Source organism: Condylura cristata, unplaced genomic scaffold (genome assembly GCF_000260355.1).
Source record: "Condylura cristata isolate star-nosed mole 26May11 unplaced genomic scaffold, ConCri1.0 scaffold00026, whole genome shotgun sequence".
In the NCBI taxonomy this organism is placed as follows: Eukaryota; Metazoa; Chordata; class Mammalia; order Eulipotyphla; family Talpidae; genus Condylura; species Condylura cristata.
Window position 1 is genome coordinate 812036 of NW_004567127.1, and position 20318 is coordinate 832353.

Consider the following 20318-nt stretch of genomic DNA (forward strand, 5'->3'; position numbering starts at 1 on the left):
AAAAAAACACTAGTTTAGTTTAAAAGCTTTTCAAACTAGTGTTTTTATACTCTTGGATAGATACCCAAAAGTGGGGTTATTAGACCATATAGTAGATACAATTTTTAACTTTTTTGAGGCCCCTGCATACCGTTTCCCCAGAGACTGCACCCATCCCCACCAACAGTGTGCAGGCAAAGCTCCCTGTCACCTATGTCAAGGCCTGTGGTAAGGTGGATTTCATTCTAAGTCATTTCTCTTTCCGGCAGTTTCCAAGCGCCTAACCATGCTGTTAAAGGAGAACTTACTATCTTTTTCATAAAAAAATTTGTCATGGCCGTTCCCTGCACCACCTAAGCAGACATCAGCCAAAGCTTGGCGAAACCATCGTGGGTCTGAGGTACAGCAAAGCGCCCCTACAGCGAGGGAGGAATTGCGCGGTCGCTGATGCGGAGAGGTCCAGAGCGCTGGGGGGGGGGCTGTCGCCTGGCATTACTTCACTTCTAAAAATAATACTAATAGAATCTATACATGTGTGTAAAACCAAGATTGTGCGTGCGTAATGTTTATCCGACTGGGAGGCGTTCATCCCCTCGTCACACATTTCTGTTATGTGACCTTTGTTCTTTTAGAGTCAGAACAAAAGAAAGTTTACTGTCCAAACACCTCTTTCTGCCAACCCCCACGATTCCCTGCTGGTCAGGAGGCAACGTGCGAATTCCATTGTGTTTATCGATCCTAAGATCTGCTCTTTTTCTTCATATGTGAATCTTTGGTTGAATTGGTTAAGCTAATTTCACAATGGAATGGTAAACTTCATGTGTATGTGCTAAGTGTCTTGTGTGTTAGAGCAGTGGTCCGTCAGCACATCATCTTTATCACAGCCGGTCAGAAAATTCAGATAGATTGAAAAAAAGAAGGAAAAGGCAGGTAGATATAGTTAGAGGAAAACGGGCTTCAGAATTATAACTATTTTTTAAAGCTGTACGTGTATTTTAACCTTTTTCCTGCTTGGCACGTGCCTCAGTAAAGTTACCAGGACTCATCTGAAGAGGGTTACGTATCATGAGGTACGGTGACGCGCAAGGGCGTCCACCCTCTGGCCCCCGCCGCTTGCTTACGGTGAGCCGCAGTCACGGTGCCCTCGGCCGTCGGCCACCACTGCCGCTGACACAGGACAGTATCAGGCAGGAGTGAGGAAGCTGCTCAGCTTGCTGTTGAAGTGACTGAAATGTTTGCCCATCTGCTGAGTCCTGAAGTCACCAGTTGTACATAAAAGCGAGGCCTCAGTGAATAATATGTGGACTAAGTCACGCCTCAGCCTTAACTAAGCGGGTAAGTTGCATAAAAGCAAGTGTCATCTAAAGTGACAAGCCTACGCTTCCAAAGAGAAGTCACAAGGACGATCTGAAGTAGCTGCGAGGCAGGGCGTGGACGGACCTAACCCAGCTGGGAGCCTGAGAGTATGCACCAGCCAGGTACTCCCTTCGGAGAGTCTGTAGCCCACTGGGGGCAAACACTTGACTGCGACATAATAAATGCTAGAGCAGGACTCCCAGACACACCCAGGTGAGGCCCGTGGCCGGTGGGGGCAGGCGGGCCGGCGAGGTGACGGCGGACATGGCCCCGCTGGCCAGGCGAGAGCGCGGCACCGAGCGGCCGCAGCTTCCACTCGAGCGCGACCCCCGCCAGGAGGGGCCCCAGGGTGCAGCAGACTCGGGTCTCCCCGCTGCTCCCCTCGGAGTGGATTTCAGGCCACCGCCTGCTCTGCCCCCCACTCTGTCCCCGGGGAGCCCTCTCACCGCCCCTGCACCTCTGGCCTGTACCCCAGTTCTGTGTGCACAAATAAAATGTAAAAAAGGAAGAAAAATGTGGCTCTAGGCCCTCAGCACTTCAGAAGGGGCTGAGCCGGGGAACGCGCGAATGGGCGCTTCTGGACAGTGAGGGCCGCGTGTCCAGCGCCAGGGGAAGTGGCGAGGCATCAGGAGCTCGCAAAATAGCTCCACGCCGGGGAGGCTCCCAGAGGAGACTGCAGCAGCCCCAGGCTTGAATGCTGTCCAGAGGGGTCTGGACTTGAGGGCGAGAAGCGCCTCAAAATTTTAAACGGGAAGGAGACAGTTACATGATGAGATTGGAGCTCACAGATCATCCTGGCTCGGGCCCTTCCCGCTGCGAAGCAGGTGGCAGCCGCTTCAGCGAGTTCAGCCCAGCCAGGGAGGGACCCCAGGGCGCAGCAGCCCCCCCCCCCCGTCTCCCCGCTGCTCCCCTCAGCGGTGTGCTCCGGCAGTCGGCCTGTTCTGCTCCCCACCCCGTCTCTGGTGAAGCCTCTCGCCCCCCGCGCCCCTGGCTGTGCCCAGCCCTGCCTGCATCGATCCGTCTCTAGAACCTCTTGCTCCCTGTGCTGTCTCCCAGTAGCTGGGCTGCTGGGAAAGGGAGACAGCATTTAGGTGCCGGCTGCCTGCCCGGCACCCCAGGCCTGTCTCATGTGTGACGTCTCATTTACTCCCCACAGCAAACGTGGGAAGGTATCACTGTCCCCACTGTCCCTCTGCGAACTGTGCAGTGAGCCCTGGGCTTGTCCTTACAGGTGGCCGGCGGGGCCTGGACTCGCCGGCCACAGCGTGCTCCTAAACGCACGTCCCAGAGGGGCGAGGCCCGTTGTCCGCGTTTTTCTGCTTGGTTTAACTTAGGTCCGACTCCAGATGTAGAGTGTCTTGGAAACAGATTTCAAAGCAGCCCAATTTCTCAAAAGTTTAAAATTTGTCATGCCAGTTTCTAACAGCCAAACCAAAGGAAGTCACCAAGCAGCTTGACGTGGGCAGACCCAGCCGGCCTGGAGTCGCAGCCCGCGGGGAAGCGGGTCGGGCGGCTGGACGGCAGCCTCTCTCCCCTTCTCCCCTGCAGGGCTACACGTCCTTCTGGAACGACTGCATATCGTCGGGCCTGCGGGGCGGCATCCTGATAGAGCTGGCCATGCGGGGTCGGATCTCCCTGGAGCCCACCACCGTGCGTAAGAAACGGCTGCTGGACAGAAAGGTACACGCCCGTGCACCCCGCTTCGCTCAGGGAGGCGCGACGCGGCAGCCCATGGGTGGGCCGCTGCCGCCCACACGGCCTCGCGGGCAGTCAGGTCCCACGCAGAGGGGCGGCCAGGCCCGGTCGGCGCGGGGCCCGGTGCCGGCCGCCTCTGACTCAGTGAAGTCAGGATGTGACGCGCTGGGCCGGGTCCCCTCCGTCACTACCCTGTGAAATGGGCGTGTGCCGGGGCCGGGCGCTGGCCTTGCTGAGCGCTGGTCATCCCCAGGCGGCCCCGGACAGCTGGGGACGCGCGCCGGGCCCTGAGGGCCATCTGTCTCCATGCCCCACTGTCCCCCACTGTCACTGCCACACCTCACTCTGGACAGCCCCTTCTCAGGGGCCAGCAGCTTCTGGCTTCTCTTTCAACCGCTGTGTGGCGCCGGGCCGTGGATCCCCTCTGTCGAAGACGGCCTCCTTCCCTGGCGCTGGCTTCTCTGTTTCCTCCACGTGTCCATTCTGAACCCGAGTCGGGTCTGGCTCCCTTGGCATGATGCTTGGAGATGTCGTTCGTGTCCCGCTTCGTCTGTGATCTCCAGGAGGTTAAACCCCACGTCTCCAGCCCCACCTTCTTTTCCCACCTTTTCCAACCAGGGTCACGTCCAGCTGGTGGCCGGACCCTGCACCCTGATGCTTCCAGCAGGCAATTGTTCCTCAAGAGGCTGTTCCAGGCTCAGAGTTATTATTGGATCTTTCCTTTGTCATCATTTATACCCATTTGATCACCAGGGATCACTTCCAGGGTCTCTTCGTCTCCCGACTATCACCCCATATTATTTGAAGCTCCTAAGCGCAGGGACAGTCCATTCTACTGCTTGTTTGCGTTTTCTGCGACACTTAACCATCAATGTGTAGTGTATTGACGAAAATGAATTTGAATGATGGAATGAACCAGGTTCCTCACCTCTTTCCTGAAAGGTACTGCTCAGGTCAGACAGCCCGACAGGTGACGTTTTACTGGATGAAACTCTCAAACACATCAAAGCCACTGAACCCACAGAAACTGTCCAAACATGGATAGAACTACTCACTGGTAAGATCATGCAAAACGACTCAAAAATTCCACCATTTGTGATCTTTCTCCTCTTCTTACTCAGATCAGGAAAAGAAATACAGAAATTCAGGGGGTTGAATAAGAACTAGGGCTCGCTGTCCAAAAACCTTTAGTGACATATTCCCACAGCACACAGTCGGCTCGTTTATAATATGCAACTCAGTGGATTCGACTCTGTCATCCACTCGTGCGATCATTGTCACAGTCTAAATTTAAAACATTTTCTCACCTCCAAAATAAACCCCATGATCACTAGCAGCTAGTTTTGTTCTCCAGAGTTCCCCAACCTGCAACCCACAATACACGTTCTGTCTCTGTAGATGGCCCGTGCTGAATATTTCATATGAGTGGAGCCATAAACTTACGAATCGTGTGATTTAGGATGTTCAGTCTGTGCATGTTGAAACACATACTAGCACTCCATCCTTTTTCCCTTTTAGGAGCAAATTCAAAAACTTTACTATGAGTAACTAGATCTTTGGAATAAAAGCTTAGATAAATCTTGCACAGCACACTTTCAGACGGCAGCCACTGTCATCAGCTGGAACAATTTTGTAATTGAAAATGTATTGAGATATTTGTAGGTCCACATGCAACTGTAAGAAAGAATACAGATTCCTTATTTGCCCAGAATCCCCCGCAGGTAACATTTTGCGAGGCTAATAGGTGACAGCCAGGATGTGGTCACGGATACAACCCTCGGTATTTTCAGAGTTTCCCCAAATTTAACCGGACTCCTGCTTTTTTCCAGGTAGTACTTCACTGCATGCATAGACCATTTTGCTGATCATTCATCCATTTGCTGGGTTATTACCTTTTCTGGCTACTCTGACTAATCCTGCTATAAACATTCAGAGTCAAGTTTTTTATGATCATTTTATGTTCTTTGGGTATATATTTTATTATAGAAAACGATACATGCAATATTATTTTAGCCATTCTTTTTCTTTTGTTTTTAAAAAAGATAGATTTGTTCATACATATGAAAGTTGGGGTACAGGCCAGAAGTACAGGGGCGAGAGGACGCCCCAGAGACAGAGCGGGGAGCAGAACAGGCAGATGGACTGAAGTGCACTGCTGAGGGGAGCCGCGGGCGGGTCAGGAGAGTCTGCAGCGCCCTGGGGCCTCCCTGGCCGGGTCGTCCTGGCGCAGCAGCGGCTGGTTCAGCTCCGCTGTGCTGCGCTTTCGCCCCTGGTGCCACCAGGAAGGGCCTATTTTAGCCACTTTCAAGTGTACAGTTTAGCGACCTTACATACATCTACAGCGCCATGTCGTCGTCGCCTCTGTCTACACCCCGAGTTTCCTTATCCCAAACTTGCCTCCTCTTCAACCCCCACCCCAGCAGCCTCCACAGGTAGCTCCGACAGGCGGAAGCTTGTATTTCTTGGCCTTCTCTGTCTGGCTTACTTCACAAGGCACAGGGTTCGCAGGGCCCATTCATGCTGTCGCAAGTATCCAGATCTCACCTAGAGCAGACCAATCGTCCCCAGACGTGCACACGCAGCTGTCACACTGGGTGTGTTCGTCTGTCACGGGCCCCTTGACCGTCTCCCCCGCTGGGCAGTTTGGATGCTGTCGCTGTGCGCCCTGGCGCCAGGCTTTCACTCCTGTGGGATGTGCCCGGGAATTGCAGCTGTTGGCGTGTCCGGAGCATCTGTATTTTGAGAGCTGTTTCCCGAGAGGCTGCACCCCTTTATATGCTCACCAGCCATGCATAAAGGCTCCAGTTCCTCCACATCTTTAGCAACACTTGTGGCTTTTTACATTTTGTTTTGTTTTTAATTATAGCCATCCTGTAACTATGAAGTGATATCAGTATGGTTTTGATGTACCTTTCCCTAGTGATTAATGATGTTGCGCATCTTTTCATGGCCATTTGTATATCTTCTTTGGAGAAATGTCTGTTGAAATTCTCATCTAGCAGGGCTCACAGAGAAAATTCTCGTGGAGAAAAGGGGGAGAAAATTATAGTAAATAGGACCAGAACAAAAGAGAAGTTAGAACAGAAATCTCAGAAATACAGAGGACCGTGAGAGTGCTGTGAACATCTTTACCCCAATAAACTGGATAATCTAGAAGAAATGGACAAATCCTTAGACATATACAACCTTCTGAGACAGAATCAGTGCGAAATAGAAAACCTGCACAGATCAGTTACAACCAAGGAACCTGAAGCAACAATCAAAAGTCACCCAAAACACAAAAGCCCAGGACCGGATGGTTTTGCTAATGAGCCCTGTCAGATCTTCAAAGATGAACTGATATCTGTCCTTTCTTCAGAAAAACTGTAGAAAAAGATGCTTCAAACACATCTCACGAGGCCAATATTCCTCTGATACCAAAAGCATTAAGGAATCACAAAAAGAAAACAAAAGCTACAGACCAATATCTTTGATAAACAAATATAAAAGTCCTCAACAAAGTCTTAGCAGACTGAATTCAACAATGCGTCAAAAGGATCTCACCCATTGACTGTGATGTTTACTCCAGGAATGCAAGAGTAGTTCAGCTAAAAAAAGTCATCATCAAAAGGAAAGCTAAAAATCATGTCATATCAATAAATGCAGAGACATTTGACAGGATGTTCAAATGAAGAGCATATAACCAACCGTACACCAGACACTAACATCACAGTCAGTGGAGAAAAACAAATCTTCTCTGAGTGCCGGATAATAAAAGACCAGGATTTTCACTCTCGCCACCACTACTCAACGTAGTATTAAAAGACCTAACTACAGCTGTTAGACAGGAGGAATACATAAAAGGAGTTGAATTGTGGGGAAAAGGGAGTAAAACTATCATTGTTTGCAGATGACCTGATAATGTACTAGGAAAATCCTAAAGCAACTATTCAATAGAATAAATCAGCTTGATGAAGTGCCAGGTGACTAGTCAGTATATAAAATCTGTTGCATTTCTGTGCCTGTATATGAGCTAGACGAGGAAGAAATCAGAGAACAAGCCCATTCAACTTCATCTAAAGAGCTAAATACCTAGGTATAAACTTAAAGGAGGTGAAAGAGCTGTCCAGTGAAAACATTGTTAAGAGAAATAAAAGACCCAAGGAAATGGGAAAAGATTCCTTGCTCTTGGATTAGAAGAATTAATAGTATCAAAGTGGCCACCTTACGCTACACAGCCAGGACAGACTGCAACCCCTACCAAGCACCCAATCACATTCTGCAAAGTACTAGTGCAAACACTATCAAATTTTATGTGGAACCACAAAAGATCCCAAAAACCCAAAGCAGTCCTGACCAAAAAAAAAAGAGAGAGAGAGAGAATCACACTCCTGGACTTCAGTCTATGGTAATCAGAATAATGGGCTTGAGTTGAGAGCCCAAAAACAAACCCACACTTACATGGACAGTTAATCTACAACAGAGATGTCAAGGAAAGGGAAATATCTTCAACAAAGTTTGTCTGGAAAATCACATGCCAAAAAGAAAAAATATTTACTAGCAGCTACCATACGGCCCAGCAACCGCATCCTGGGTCTCTCTTCAACGAATGAGAAAACGCTGATTGAGAAGGACACGCTCCCGTGCTCACGGCGCGGTCTGCAGTCACCAAGCTGTGGAACCTGCCTGAGTGCCCGACAGTAGCCGAGAGGATGAAGATGTGGTGTGTGAGCACAGTGGAGTCCTACACACCACACATACACACACACACACACACATGCACACGCGTGGACGGAGGGAGGGGGTGAGCTGTTGCCATTGCTAACAGGATGGGACTGGAAGGGTTATGCTAAGTAAAATAGGAGAAAAGACACTGACGGCTTCCTGCACTCTTGTGTGGAATATAAGGAAACAAAGAAAAGGAACAAACAAAACAAAACTAAACCAAACAAACCCTCAAAAGCTGGCTACACAGTTGGGGCTACCGGAGTGGAAGGTTTGGGGTGGTTAACCCAGTGGGCCGGTGGCTGGGATCCACGTGTGCCACCAAATCTTGTCTAACGACGTGAACCAGAGTCACTTCAGCGAGATGCAACACAGTTTTTTCAAGTGTTCCGTCTTCAGTTAGAAGAATTTGAGAAAGGTTGATGTTAACTCTTGCTCAAATTTGAAGTAGAATTCACTAGTGAAGCCACCCGGACTGGAGTGTTCTTTGTTGGGAGGTTATTGATTGCTAATCCAATCTCTTATTATTGATGTTGAGATTTTCTGTTCTGTAGTCAATTGAAATGACCTGTTTCAAGCAAATTGTCCATTTCTTCCACATTATCTAAGTTCTTAACATAGGCACAGTTGTTCATAGTATTCTCTTCTTAAAAAAATAAAAAAGATCTATTTACTTATGCATACTGAACTGGGTGGGATGCAGGCCAGAGGTGCAGGGGCGGTGAGAGGATTCACCAGAGTCAGAGCGGGGAGGAGAACAGGCCGACTGATGAAGTACACTGCTGAGGGGAGCAGTGGGCGGGTCAGGAGAGGTCTGCCGGGCCATGTGGGTCACCTCCGGGGTGGGGATCAAACTCACAGTGAAGGGGCTGTGGCTCACTTGCAGTACTGCACTTCAACCCATTGTGCCACCAGGAAGGTCCATGTTCATAGTATTCTCTTAGCATTCATTCTTTATATCTCTGTAAGGTTATAATATTCTCACTTGATTTCTGTTATCTGTGATTTGCATCTTTCTTTTCTTTTAGCAGTCTAGCTAAAGGTTTGTCAATTCTGTTCATCTTTTCAAAGAACCACCTTTTAGTTTCTTTGATCTTTCTGTTGTTTTCTGTTCTCTAATTTGTTTATCTCCAATCTAATATTTATTATTTTCTCCTTTTCTGCTAGCTTTGGGTTTACTTTGCTCTTCTTTTCCTAGTTCTTCATAGTGTTAAGTGACCACTCTGAGCTTGCTTCTTTTTCAATGCAAGCCTTTGTGTAAACTTCCTCTGAGCACTGATTTAACTGTTTTCTGTATATTTTGATATATTGTACTTTCATTCATTTCTAAGTACTTTCTAATTTCCCTTGTGATTTCTTCTTTAACACTTTGTTTATGATTAACTTCCACATTTGTGAATTTTCCAGTTTTCCTCCTATTGCTGATTTCCAATTTCACCTCATTGTGGTACTAGAAGATATTTATATGGGATTTATCCTTTGAGACCTGTTGAGATTTATTTTTTGGCTTACCAGGTGGTCTATGCTAAAGAACATGTTGTGTGCCCTTGAGAAGAATGTGTCCTGTGGCAGTTAGAAGGTGGGATGCTCTGTAGATGTTTTGTTAGGTCGCGTGGTTTATGATGTTGGTCAAGTTCTCTCTGTTCCCGATAGGTGAGACTTGGAACCCCTTCAAATTACAGTACCAGCTGAGAAATGTAAGAGAGCGAATTGCCAAGAACCTAGTAGAGAAGGGCATTCTGACCACGGAGAAGCAGAACTTTCTCCTCTTTGACATGACTACTCACCCAGTGACCAACACCACAGAGAAACAGCGTTTAGTGAAGAGACTTCAAGACAGCGTGCTCGAGCGGTGGGTGAACGACCCGCAGCGAATGGACAAGCGAACGCTGGCGCTCCTGGTGCTCGCCCACTCCTCCGACGTACTCGAAAATGTCTTCTCCTCTCTGACAGACGACAAGTATGATGTGGCGATGAATCGAGCCAAGGACCTAGTAGAACTGGACCCTGAAGTAGAAGGGACAAAGCACAGTGCCTCAGAGATGATCTGGGCCGTGCTGGCTGCCTTCAATAAGTCCTAACGCCCAGGTGGGTTCTCCTTATTGACGGTGACAGAGGCACCATCACAAATTTTTGTGTGATGAAATCCTTTCATCATTTTTTTCCTTCTCTTGAATCAGACTAGTGATTTGGGGAGAGCAACTTGAGGGCTTCTCGATAGATCTTAACCATCCTAAGCAGACTTTATATCTCCCTAGATTCCCACAGAGGTAGACACACTGGGTGAACCCATTCGTACCCAGTAAGCACTTTTTCTTCTTGGTTTATTTCCACCCACTGTGCTTTTGTATAAGCAGGAACAGGGATTTGGCATTCTCTAGCCACAGAATGTGAATGAGATCTTTTAAACCTTTTGTTGTATCATTTAAAGTTTGTTTTTCAGTCTTATTTACATGGCCTTCACTCTCAGACTCTGCTAAGTAATGTACTTATTGAAAGAATTGCTCCTTTGCATAAGGAGCAGTGGGGAAAAGACTAATTTTTGGAGCAGGTTGTCTCTGGGATTGTGTATCCCACTAATGACTTTTTCTGTTCTTTCCTTTTCTAAACTAATGAGAATAGTACAAATTAGATTACCTGGTCTCCCACTTCCAGAATCAGAAATATTTTTCTTTTCCCTCTCAGCATTATCCCATTCCTTTATTCATTAGGACAAAAATCTAAATGAAAATAAAATCTATCAACCACCTCTTTGGCACCATCAGCATTACAATTTGTAAGGGAGAGTGGGTGGGAGAGAGCTGAAGCATGAGAATCCACCTGTCAGCACGACCCTCCTGGTTTCTGAAATTACTTTACGTGTCCCCACTGTGGCTGGAGTGAGGGAATTTTCAGTTGCATTGGCTGAATAGCAGCACCCTGATTCCAGCAGAAGGTCTAAACCGAGCGTCTGCCCCCCCCCTTCCTGCATAAGCCCAGGGGCTCGTCTAGTCTATGGGGTTCCAGAAATAGCTTCCCCTTTCAGCCACAGGTGCCTCCCATCAGTGGTCTCATTTCTCCAGAACCTCTAAAACACTTCTCAATTCAATAGTGAGTGCAGGGATGTTTATTTGGAAGAATCCTACTCAGAGGGACAATTGGTATCAAGAGCTGCTGATGGATCAAGTCCAGTATTTGTGAATAAAAACAACAGGCACCAAGTTGCGCGAACATCAGGCATGTCTTAGGCTGTTAATTTTCATGGATCCTGCGTGTGACCCTTGCAGAGAAAACGGGTGTGGAGCGCTGGTACCACGACTCAGGATGGCAGCAAGTCTCCGGATCGGAAGTTACTATAGGAATAATTGCAACTTTCTTTTCCTCCCCAAACCTTTGTAGCCCATAGTATGCCCCAGGTCAGTCAATACTTTGTCCTCATTTTTCACACTAGCTGTCACCTAGAAGACTAGAGATAACAACTTTCATGTGAAACTGTAACTGTCACCCTAAGTAGAGCTTCAGTCTGACTGTAAAAGAACAAAGACCTGGCCGTATGTTGTCTCTGCCTGAATTTTTCTTTCCATTTGAACAATCTGGCAAGAATTGAAACCAGGTTTTCCTGTGGAAAGTTTCAGCTTGACTGGGGGTAGCAGGTGATTCAGTTCTCCTGAAGCTTGGCGGGCGTTGGCCTCTGCCGTCCCCTGGTGGGCGGGCGGGCGGGCGGGCGTCCGCATCAGACTCTGCGTCATGTTCGCGGCACAGGGCGTCCCACATCAGGCACACAGTCGCCTCTTCTGTAAAGAAAGAGCCGCTGTTGGCCCTCTGATCGTTCTCCCAGTTGAGTCACTTTAGCTGGAAATAAGATTTTCACACACAGGCCAGCAGCGCCCTTGTCACGTCATGCGAGGGTACACGCCGTTGTTTCGTCCTGTGTGGGTTACACGACATTCTAGCTAGCACACGGAGGCGGGAAGCAGGGCGCACCCGCGCTGACCTGGACGCCGGCCGCTCAGTCACCCAGTTACACTCGGCGGCCAAGGAGAGGGTGGGTTCTGCCCGGGACGCTGACTGACAAGTGACGCCTGAGCTCAGAGAGCTAAGAATTAGGGCTAAGTGTGAACCATGCACAGGACCCGACCGTGACAGTTACCGTGGTGAATGTGAGTGACATCGAATTGAACGTGGGAAAATGTCACTCTGCTTGTAATGTTCTTATTGTTCTTCGCTTCTTTGTTTTGTCTGTAGCGAAGGCGCCAGTAGGCGATGTCTTGGCTCAGGTTGTGGATATGTCCGTTATTTTTATTTCAGACGACGCTTCAGTCCCGTAAGTCATCCTTCAGACAGTGTTTCTCAGACAGAATCGCTGAGTGAGGGGTGGAAATGCCCTTTCCTAGTGAGTTGGTCCCCAGGACTGGGGCTTCGGAAACGGCCTCTAAGCACAGTCTCCAGAGGTGCACGTTAAAATCTGAGAACACAGCATTGTGTTTTATTGTCTATAATTCATGAAAATAAAATACCGAGTTGGCCCTCCCTGGAGGCCACAGCGCAGCACTGGGGAGCCAAGCACAGCACAAGTGCGATGCTCACCAGGGAGGGACCCACGGGGTGCGGCAGACTTCTGTCTCCCTGCCTTCCATCTGCCTGTTCTGCTCCCCACTCTGTCTTGGTGAAGCCTCTCACCACCCTTGCACCTCTGGCCTGTGTGCAGAGATAAATTTTCTTAACAAAAATAAAACTACTCCTAGGAGCACGGGTTTGCCGAGGAGGTAAGCTGAGGTGAGGGCGCAGCTAGTCCCGGTGTTCTCAGCCTGCCCATTGGGGTGCTAACCGCACCTGCCTTAACCTGGGTATCGTGGCTTTTAAGGAACCTTCTCCAGGAGAATGTACCTGACACATTTCAGCGCTATTCCCAGACAGCTCATCTCATAACCTGAAAAGAATTAGGTCCTGTCCTGGAAAACTCAGACATTTTTTAGAACCCCCAAAAGAGCAGGGACAGGCTGGTAAGGTGCTCAGGGCCTCCCTCAGGGTGCTTTCCGCATGTCGGCTCTTCCCGAGAGTTCTCTGAAGGGCGGTGCCCTTGCTCCTGGCCTTTATTCCAGTGTCTGTCTCCTCAGTGCCTCACCGCCGCTCCCAAGCAGCCCACCTCTGTAGCTCCTTTTTTTTTTTTTTTTTTTTGAAGATTTACTTATTTACAGGCAAAAGAACTGGGGTACAGGCCAGAGATGCAGGGGGTGAGACGGCTCACCAGAGACAGAGTGGGGAGAATAGGCAGAGCCACTGAAATGCACTGCTGAGGGGAGCAGTGGGAGACCGGTCTGCTGGCCCTGGGGTCACTCCCTGGCCGGGACCCCAGGGCTGCGCTTGAGCCCCAGGCACCTCCATCTACAGCTCTATCAACACTGCAGAGCTCGCCAGAGTCCCTTGTATGGCGGTAATCCGGGTTCGCAGCGCCTCTCTGACTGTTCAGTATGCGTGTACCTAGTTATACAGAAAAATGGAACAGCCCAAGGCGACCCCCAAGAAGCTGTCGGGGCGACTTAAATTCTGTGTGACTCTTGCAGTGCGGCTAGTGTTAAGCCAATGTTTGCTTTTAAGTATTACAGGCTGTGTTTTTGATCATCACCAAAAATACTCGTCACTGGGGTACACGGGCACGCGGGGGGCGCCCCGCTGCCCCCCCCCCGCCCCAGGCAGGGCCAGCCTGCGCCGCCGCCAGGCCCGCAGCGTCGCTGTGACTGACAGGGCCTCGTCTCCCGGTGCCACGCACGGGGCTGCGCTCGGGGCTCCTCGCTCCCAGGGCGCCCGCACAGGTCTGAGCTGGAGCCGGCTCGGACCGGGCTGGCCTCCGCTCCCGCCGGAGTCGCGCTGGCCACCAGCGGAGGTCCGCGCCACCCCGGCTTCTGGGAGGAGCCAGACGGCCGCCTGGTCAGGCCGCGCGGAGCTGACCCCTCACTCTCCACCTCGGAGGACCCCACCCCGCGCTCCCGCGCGCGACTCCGCGCGGCTCCGCTCGGCTCCGGGCGCAGGCGGAGCAGCGGAAGGAAGCCGAGCCCCCGAAGGGGCAGACCGGCCCGAGCTCGCGGCACCGCCCCTCGGCTTACAATTGGGCCTTGAGGCTCACTCTCTTTCCGGATTGGTGCGCCCGCCTGCCCGTCGCCCCCGCAGAGCCCACCCCCCACGCGGCGACTATTGGTGAATCGTTACGTCATTGCCCCGTCTACCCCACTACCATTGGCTCTGAAGGGACGGGGCGGTCGCAACGTCACTGGCCAGGGCCGCCATTTTAACTGAGCAACCCTAGTGACAGGAGCCGGAGAAGCAGCGCAGGTTGTCCCCGTTTCCCCTCCCCCTTCCCTCCTCCGGTTGATTTCCCGGGTCCCCTACAGCCCACAGCCCCGGCCCCGCCATGTCCCAGAAACAAGAAGACGAGAACCCTGCGGAGGAGACCGGCGAAGAGAAGCAGGTGAAATGGAGGGGGTGCGGGCGGGCGAGCCGGGGGCGAGCGTGATGGGGCGGGAGTCGGTCTCCCAGCTGTGCGGATTGGTCGCCATGGTCTCGGGCTCCGCGGGGGTTGGCCACTTCCTGCGTCACGCTGGGTGAGCTGCAACCGGGCTCGCTGCTCTGGCTTCTCGTTCGTTAGGTCGGTTGTCAGTCAGGGCCGCACCCTTGCTGATTGGTCAGCGGGCCACCCGCTCGACGCACCGAGACTGAGCCGTGATTGGCCGAGCGGGGCGCGGGGCGGGTGTTGGGAAAGAGTGGGTGAATGAAGGGCCGGTGGTCCCGGGAGGGGTGTGTGAGCGCGTGGGTGGCGGCCCGACGCCGGCCGGACCCTCGCCCTGGCTCGGAACGACCCCGGTCGCGGCAGAGACGTTGAAGGAGCCGCGTCGGGGGCGGGAGAAGAGCGGTGATCAGGGGTTGGCTGAGGCGGCAGCTCTCCCTGGAGGCGAGCTCGTGGGCCGCGGGGTGTCGCCCACCGTCGGCGACCCGCACGGGCAAGAGGCCGCGAGCCCAGGGCGGGCAGTGCAGGCTGATCCGAAAACAGAAGGAAGCCGAGAGACAGCGCGAGTAGTGCGGTGGAGCCCGGAGGAGACGCGGGGCGGCCGCCGGTTGGACGCGCCCGGGGAGCGCCGGGGGTGCGCGACTTGGGCCGGTGCCCCGGTGCCGCAGCTTTCCGGGGAGGGCGGTGGGGTGCCCCTGAAAGCCCCAGCTGGACCTCAGGGCCTTTTCAGTCGTGGCTGGGCCCGCTACCAGCTGGCGGAGCGCAGCCCCGAGCCGTGGCCTGCGGCCGGCCGAGCTCGGTGTGACCCCAGCAACATCCCCTGCGCCTCAGGGACGGCGTTGAGTTTGGGGCAAGGTTAGTGGGTCATTCGTGAACCCCGCAGAATGTTAATTTCCCTGAGGGTGGAAGCCGCTTTCCTGTGCGTCCTGCGCCCAGTGTTTACAGAGTGCAGATCCGGCCATCACCTGGGTGGGCCCCGGGGAGTGGCCCCCCTGAGCACCCCTTCACCTCTGGCTGGGAACTTGCTCAGGCCTCAGCAGCCCCGTCGGGCACCCGCCTAGTGTTGCCTTTAACTGCGCACTCGCTGGTTGCCCTGAGATCCCCGGTGTCTTTTTCCTCCCTTGTCCAGCTCCTGGAGCGGGACTGGCCAGGCCCAGCCGCGAGGGCGCAGCTCCGTGTTGCCCAGGGCCTCAGGGAAAGTAGAGTAGCTTTAAGGTGCTCAGATCCCAGTGGCTTCCCCGTTTTCAAGTGTATGGACCCTTTTCTCCCGGCAGGACACACAGGAGAAAGAAGGAATCCTCCCCGAGAGAGCCGAGGAGGCGAAGCTAAAGGCCAAATACCCAAGCCTCGGACAAAAGCCTGGAGGCTCCGACTTCCTCATGAAGAGACTCCAGAAAGGGGTACGGGGCCTACGCTCCTACTGGGCTCGGGGGTGTGAGGGGTGAGGCCTGTGGAGGTTGTGCTGCGTGCTGAGCTGGGAACGCCTGAAGAGCGAGGCACCTAGGTCGGCCGTTGTCTGGTTTCCTTTGTAGGGAACTGCGGCTCAATGGGGTTTGGGTGGAGGCGGGGTGAGGGAGAAGGATGTTGAGAGGTTGTGTGTGGTCTGCCCCAGGCACCTGCCCGCTCAGATGGGGGCTCGACCTTTCAGGGTCAGAGCTCCTAAGTTTGGGGTGCATTATTTCAGGAAAGGATCAAATCATCGGCCTTGCAGTCTCCGCAACTTGAATGAGCGATAGGTTTGTTCAGACCCTTGAAGTCAGCGCCAGCCACTGACTGCTCCCTCAGTGCAGTCGGCCGTTTCCCGGCCCTGCACTCATAGCCACCCAGCTCCCGTCAGGTGCCTCAGGCCCCAGCGAGCCTGAGGCCCACTGAGGAGCAGGAGTCACTAAAAGGGAGTGTTTCTCTGTGTGGATAAAATGGAGCGAGAAACAGGTCCCTCTGGAGACGCCTAGTTGAGTCTTAGTCATAAGGTCTGTGGCGCTGGTTCGCAGTCTAGTCCTGCCGCGAGGCGGGCGCAGGCAGGCTGCCACAGCCGTGGAACATGTGTGGGAGTGCTGCGAGCCACAGGAATACATTCGCCTCATGAACAGCCCAGTTTCTGTTCACAATCCGAGAGAAAAAATTTAATTTTGAGGTTGTTGGCTTGACATTGCTACCTGCTGGTTGCTACTTGCTGGTTGTTGGCTGGACGTTGCTCCCTGTTTCTCGCTCCATTTTATCCACACAGAGAAACACTCCCTTGTAGTGACTCCTGCTCCTCAGTCAGCCTCAGGCTCGCTGGGGCCTGAGGCACCTGACGGGAGCTGGGTGGCTATGAGTGCAGGGCCGGGAAACGGAGCCTCCTGAGGGAGCGGTCAGTGGCTGCAGGGCAGCCCCAGATGGACACTTCATGGTTCTATTCACGCGTTTCCCTGCACCACTCCCGCAGGTCTCAGCCAGCCTTTGTGACCAAGCAGTGATTGATGGACTCATCCTGCACTGATGAGGCTACGAAGGATGTGGGCATAAAAGTTTTCAGTAGGGACTATCTCTCGGCCCCAAAAACACCCACTCTGGCTGGGAGTGGCGTAGGGGCCTGAAAAGGCAGGGCACGGCGTGAGGAAGGCACGCACACAGTGAAGGGAGCCGTGCGTGTGGGCGTTAATCAGTGCAGACTCGAAAGCTCTGGGTGTGGGTGAGGGTTTCTCGTGGATGGGAGTCTGCTAGCTTTTGAGGACGGCCAGGCTTGCTCACTCGTCTGAACGCCCTCTTGTCTCTCAGCAAAAGTACTTTGACTCAGGAGACTACAACATGGCCAAAGCCAAGATGAAGAATAAGCAGCTGCCCAGTGCAGGACCAGACAAGAACCTGGTGACCGGAGACCACATCCCCACCCCACAGGACCTGCCCCAGAGAAAGTCCTCGCTCGTCACCAGCAAGCTTGCGGGGTAACCTGGGCCCCCCTCTCGTCCCCTTCCTCCCCCGCTGGACTTTTGTATATCATAGGCAGGATGGAGTGGGCACCCAGTCAGGCCTTCTCAGCTTGCCAGCCAGGAAGGACTGAGTCTGCCGGCGGCTGCTGAGAAGGGCGTATGGTGGAAGAGGGGCTCAGAGCTCACGTCTTGGGGTAAAGCGAGCTGTCCACTCCCTCCCAGGTGGGGCCCGGAGGGAGGACTGGGCTGGGTGGCGCTGCACACCTCCTCTTCGTGTGAGGACCTGGGGAGGCGTGTGTCTCCTCTGAGAAGAGACTCTCCCTGAGTTGGCTAAGCCTTGGGAAGTCCACGACGGGTCTGGCGCCCGAAGACCAACCTGCCGTAGTGGGGAAGTCGGCGGGTCGCCTGGACGAGCTCTGTTCTCTGTGCTTCTAAGTGTCGCCCTGTAGGCTGCTGCTTCGTCCCGTTGCGGCCGGCTTAGAGACGCCTCCGAAAGAAAAACTGATTTGCTCGCATAAACCTCCAGCGCCCACTTGGCCTGTAGTCAGTGTCTCGTGCGGTTTGTCGTGGCTCTTTATGTAAAGACTGGGGGCGTGATCGCCTCAGACTGACGCCCGTCTCCTCCAGCAGGCCGCCTTGTAGGCTCCCGGGGCAGTGGGGAGAGCGCTGGCTTAGGAGTCTGCAGGACGGGCGAGTGGCCTCGGTCCAGGCACTTGGCCTCTCGGGACTTCTAGTTCCTCATCTAAAATAGGGTTGGATGTAAATAAAGTCGATTCTGCTTCTGAAACCCTAAAAATGCTAGCTGGAAAACTGCTATTTGTCGTGAAACTGAACGTGAAGAAGGCCCGGGAGTGAGCGGACCAGAGGGGGCGGCTAAGACCGCGGGGAGAGCTGGGACCGGAGGCCACGCATCCGGACAGGGCCTCGTGAGTGGCAGCGTCTAGAGGGGGGAGACCAGAAATGTCCGAGCGAGCCGTGCGCACTTCTAGCCCCCGCCCCTTGCCCCTGCGTAAGGTCTGCGGCGACTGAGGAGCTGCTCTGGCCTGAGGGCGCGGCTCAGCCAGGCAGGTGTAATCGGGCAGCGTCTGGTTAGGAGGCCGGAAGGGGACCAGCTGAGCCGGCCTCCAGGCCTTAGTGCTCCTGCAGGGCTGGAGCAGCAGGTTTTCCGGAGGTGATTCACCGCAGAGGAAGCTGGGAGGGTTGGAGAGAAGAAGCCCCGAGAAGTCTGCCTTCCCAGAGTCAGCGGCCCAGCTCCTGCTGACGGCCCGGCGGGGGCGGGGGCGGCAGGTGAGGAAGCTGCCACTGGCTGGCCCGCATCTGAATGAAGCCACCTGCTAGGTACAGCAGAGGGGAAGGGGCCACCCGCTGCCCCTTCCCCTCCAGCACTCTGAGGGGCCAAACGCCTGTGTGCGGGTGCCCGCCTGTCAGCCCTCCAGCGGCCCTGTGGTGGGGAGAAGCTGGTGAGGAAGGCAGGAGAGAGCAGAGTCCCCCGCCCAGCCCTGCCCGCCCTGACTGTCACCTGTAACTACATGATGTCTGTGTTCTTGCTCCATGGCTCACGCTGTCTTGCTCAGTCCGAAGCTCCGGGGAAGGGGAGCGCCCAGCGCCCTTGTATAGTCTCCTCAGCTGTCCCAGCGTGTTGTACATAGATCTGTCATGTTATTATATATATAAATATATATATAATTTTGTACGTTTCTTCATCTCCGATCTTCTTCAATTTTGTACTTTTCTGTCTGAGCTGCTTTCTCTCGGTCAGCCTGAATCTTCAGTTTAGGTCACCGCGCTCTGGTGTTCAGGAAAGGACAAAGGGACAGGTGGGCGCCCTCTCTCCGCCCGGCTCTCAGAGCTGAGAAACAAACGACCTGCCGCCGCCTCCTGCCTCCTGTCCTCACCGCGGAGGCCGGCGCTGCAGGGCACAGGGTGGCTGTAAAGCCCAGCCCCGGTCGGGGCTCAAGCCCAGATGACCACAGCCGCCAAAGTCGCGTGTCGCTGGCGCCCGGCAGGCCCGCCGCCTCGCTGGGCCCCGCGCTGCAGCCCGGGAGCCCGCGCCGGCCCGCGTCTGGGTCTCTGTCTGCGTCCGTGGGCATCGAGGGGCAGCGGATCTCGCCGGGAATATAAAGGCTGGCCGCTCCCCGGCCTCGGTCTGGGCCGGGGGCTGCCGCCAGGGAGCCCAGTGCGGAGGAGGCGGGGCGGGCGAGGCCTGGGGTGCACTTAGGGCTGCTCCCTGATCACTTGACAGTGTTTTCTTTCTTTCTTCTGTGTTCGTCCGCAGTGGCCAAGTTGAATGATGCTGCCCGGGGCTCCGCCAGATCCTGAGACGCTGCCCCCCGTCCGCTCCTGCCCCTCCCTGCCTTTGCAGCCCGGGGTTAGGAGGTGGCTCGGGCGCGGGCTGCAGAGGCAGAAGCCCCTGCCCGTCGGTGCCCAGCGCATGGAGCCCTTGGGCTGAGCACCAAGACCTTGAACCTTTTTGTTGTACCTTTTTTCCAAATAACTGTTGGGAGAAATCTCAGCACGTCAGGAGGGGTGGGGGGAGACGGGCCCTGGACCCGGGCGTGGAGGCCACGACATTCCCGACCGGCCTCCTCCGTCCCGGGGCTGGAGCTGTGGGTGGGACCAGGCGGCCGTGAAGTAGATGAAGATCTGACGACCCCTGTGTGCCGGGCAGCGGGCAGCGGCGCTGTGTGGGCCAAGGAGCTGGCCATGTACACAGGCGCGGGCCTGGCTCCGCCCCGGCTGCGCAGGGCGGCGAGACTCGCCCCGCTTGTTCACAGGAGTCAGTGCTGTCCTTGGAATGGATGCGGGGGAACGGGGCCATGAGCGTGGGGAGCCCCACGGAGCCCAAGGGACTTTTTCAGTATTTGAAATAAAACAAAGAAGACCCACGAACACGCCCAACCCAGAAATGCGCTGCAGCAGTTGGTGTGTTTTATTGGGGCTCGGGAAAGGGAAGACTGAGGACGGCCCAGGGGAGAGGCCGCTGTGGGACCCCTGGTGGGGTGTGGCTGGGCCCCCCCCCCCCCGCTTCCATCTAGGGTGCAAGACCCCGGGTTCGCGTCCCTCCCGGCGTTTCTGTAGCCAGTGCACAGAGGTACCAGCCTCAGGTCTTAAGAGATGCGGGGCTGGAGGGACCTGAGGGGCGCCCTGAGCCTTCGCCCCGCCCCGCCCGTCCAGCCCTGCCCCCCCAGGCC

General features: G+C 54.2%; 2 protein-coding genes across 2 annotated transcripts in view; both read left to right on the top strand.

Annotated features, from left to right (window-relative positions):
- The window catches only part of GOLPH3L (golgi phosphoprotein 3-like), a 32036-nt gene extending 20775 nt beyond the window's left edge, over positions 1–11261 (top strand). The window contains exon 4 of the mRNA XM_004689556.2: positions 9388–11261. Coding sequence (XP_004689613.1) covers positions 9388–9815 — 428 coding nt within the window. The 3' untranslated portion in view covers positions 9816–11261. The remainder of the gene's footprint in view (positions 1–9387) is intronic.
- Positions 11262–13987: 2726 nt separating this feature from the next.
- ENSA (endosulfine alpha) lies at positions 13988–20033 on the top strand. Its single transcript, XM_004689557.2, has 4 exons — positions 13988–14179; positions 15490–15615; positions 16976–17142; positions 19403–20033. The coding sequence occupies exons 1-4, from the start codon at positions 14123–14125 to the stop codon at positions 19416–19418; spliced, it is 366 nt and encodes a 121-aa protein (XP_004689614.1). The 5' UTR covers positions 13988–14122; the 3' UTR covers positions 19419–20033.
- Positions 20034–20318: the final 285 nt, after the last annotated feature.

Excerpts from the sequence above, each read along its gene's own strand:
- ENSA (XM_004689557.2), top strand. The coding sequence starts at position 14,123 with ATGTCCCAGAAACAAGAAGACGAGAACCCTGCGGAGGAGACCGGCGAA. Across the intron at positions 14,180-15,489 it reads AGACCGGCGAAGAGAAGCAG|GACACACAGGAGAAAGAAGG; the intron begins GTGAAATGGAGG and ends TTCTCCCGGCAG. Across the intron at positions 15,616-16,975 it reads TGAAGAGACTCCAGAAAGGG|CAAAAGTACTTTGACTCAGG; the intron begins GTACGGGGCCTA and ends CTTGTCTCTCAG.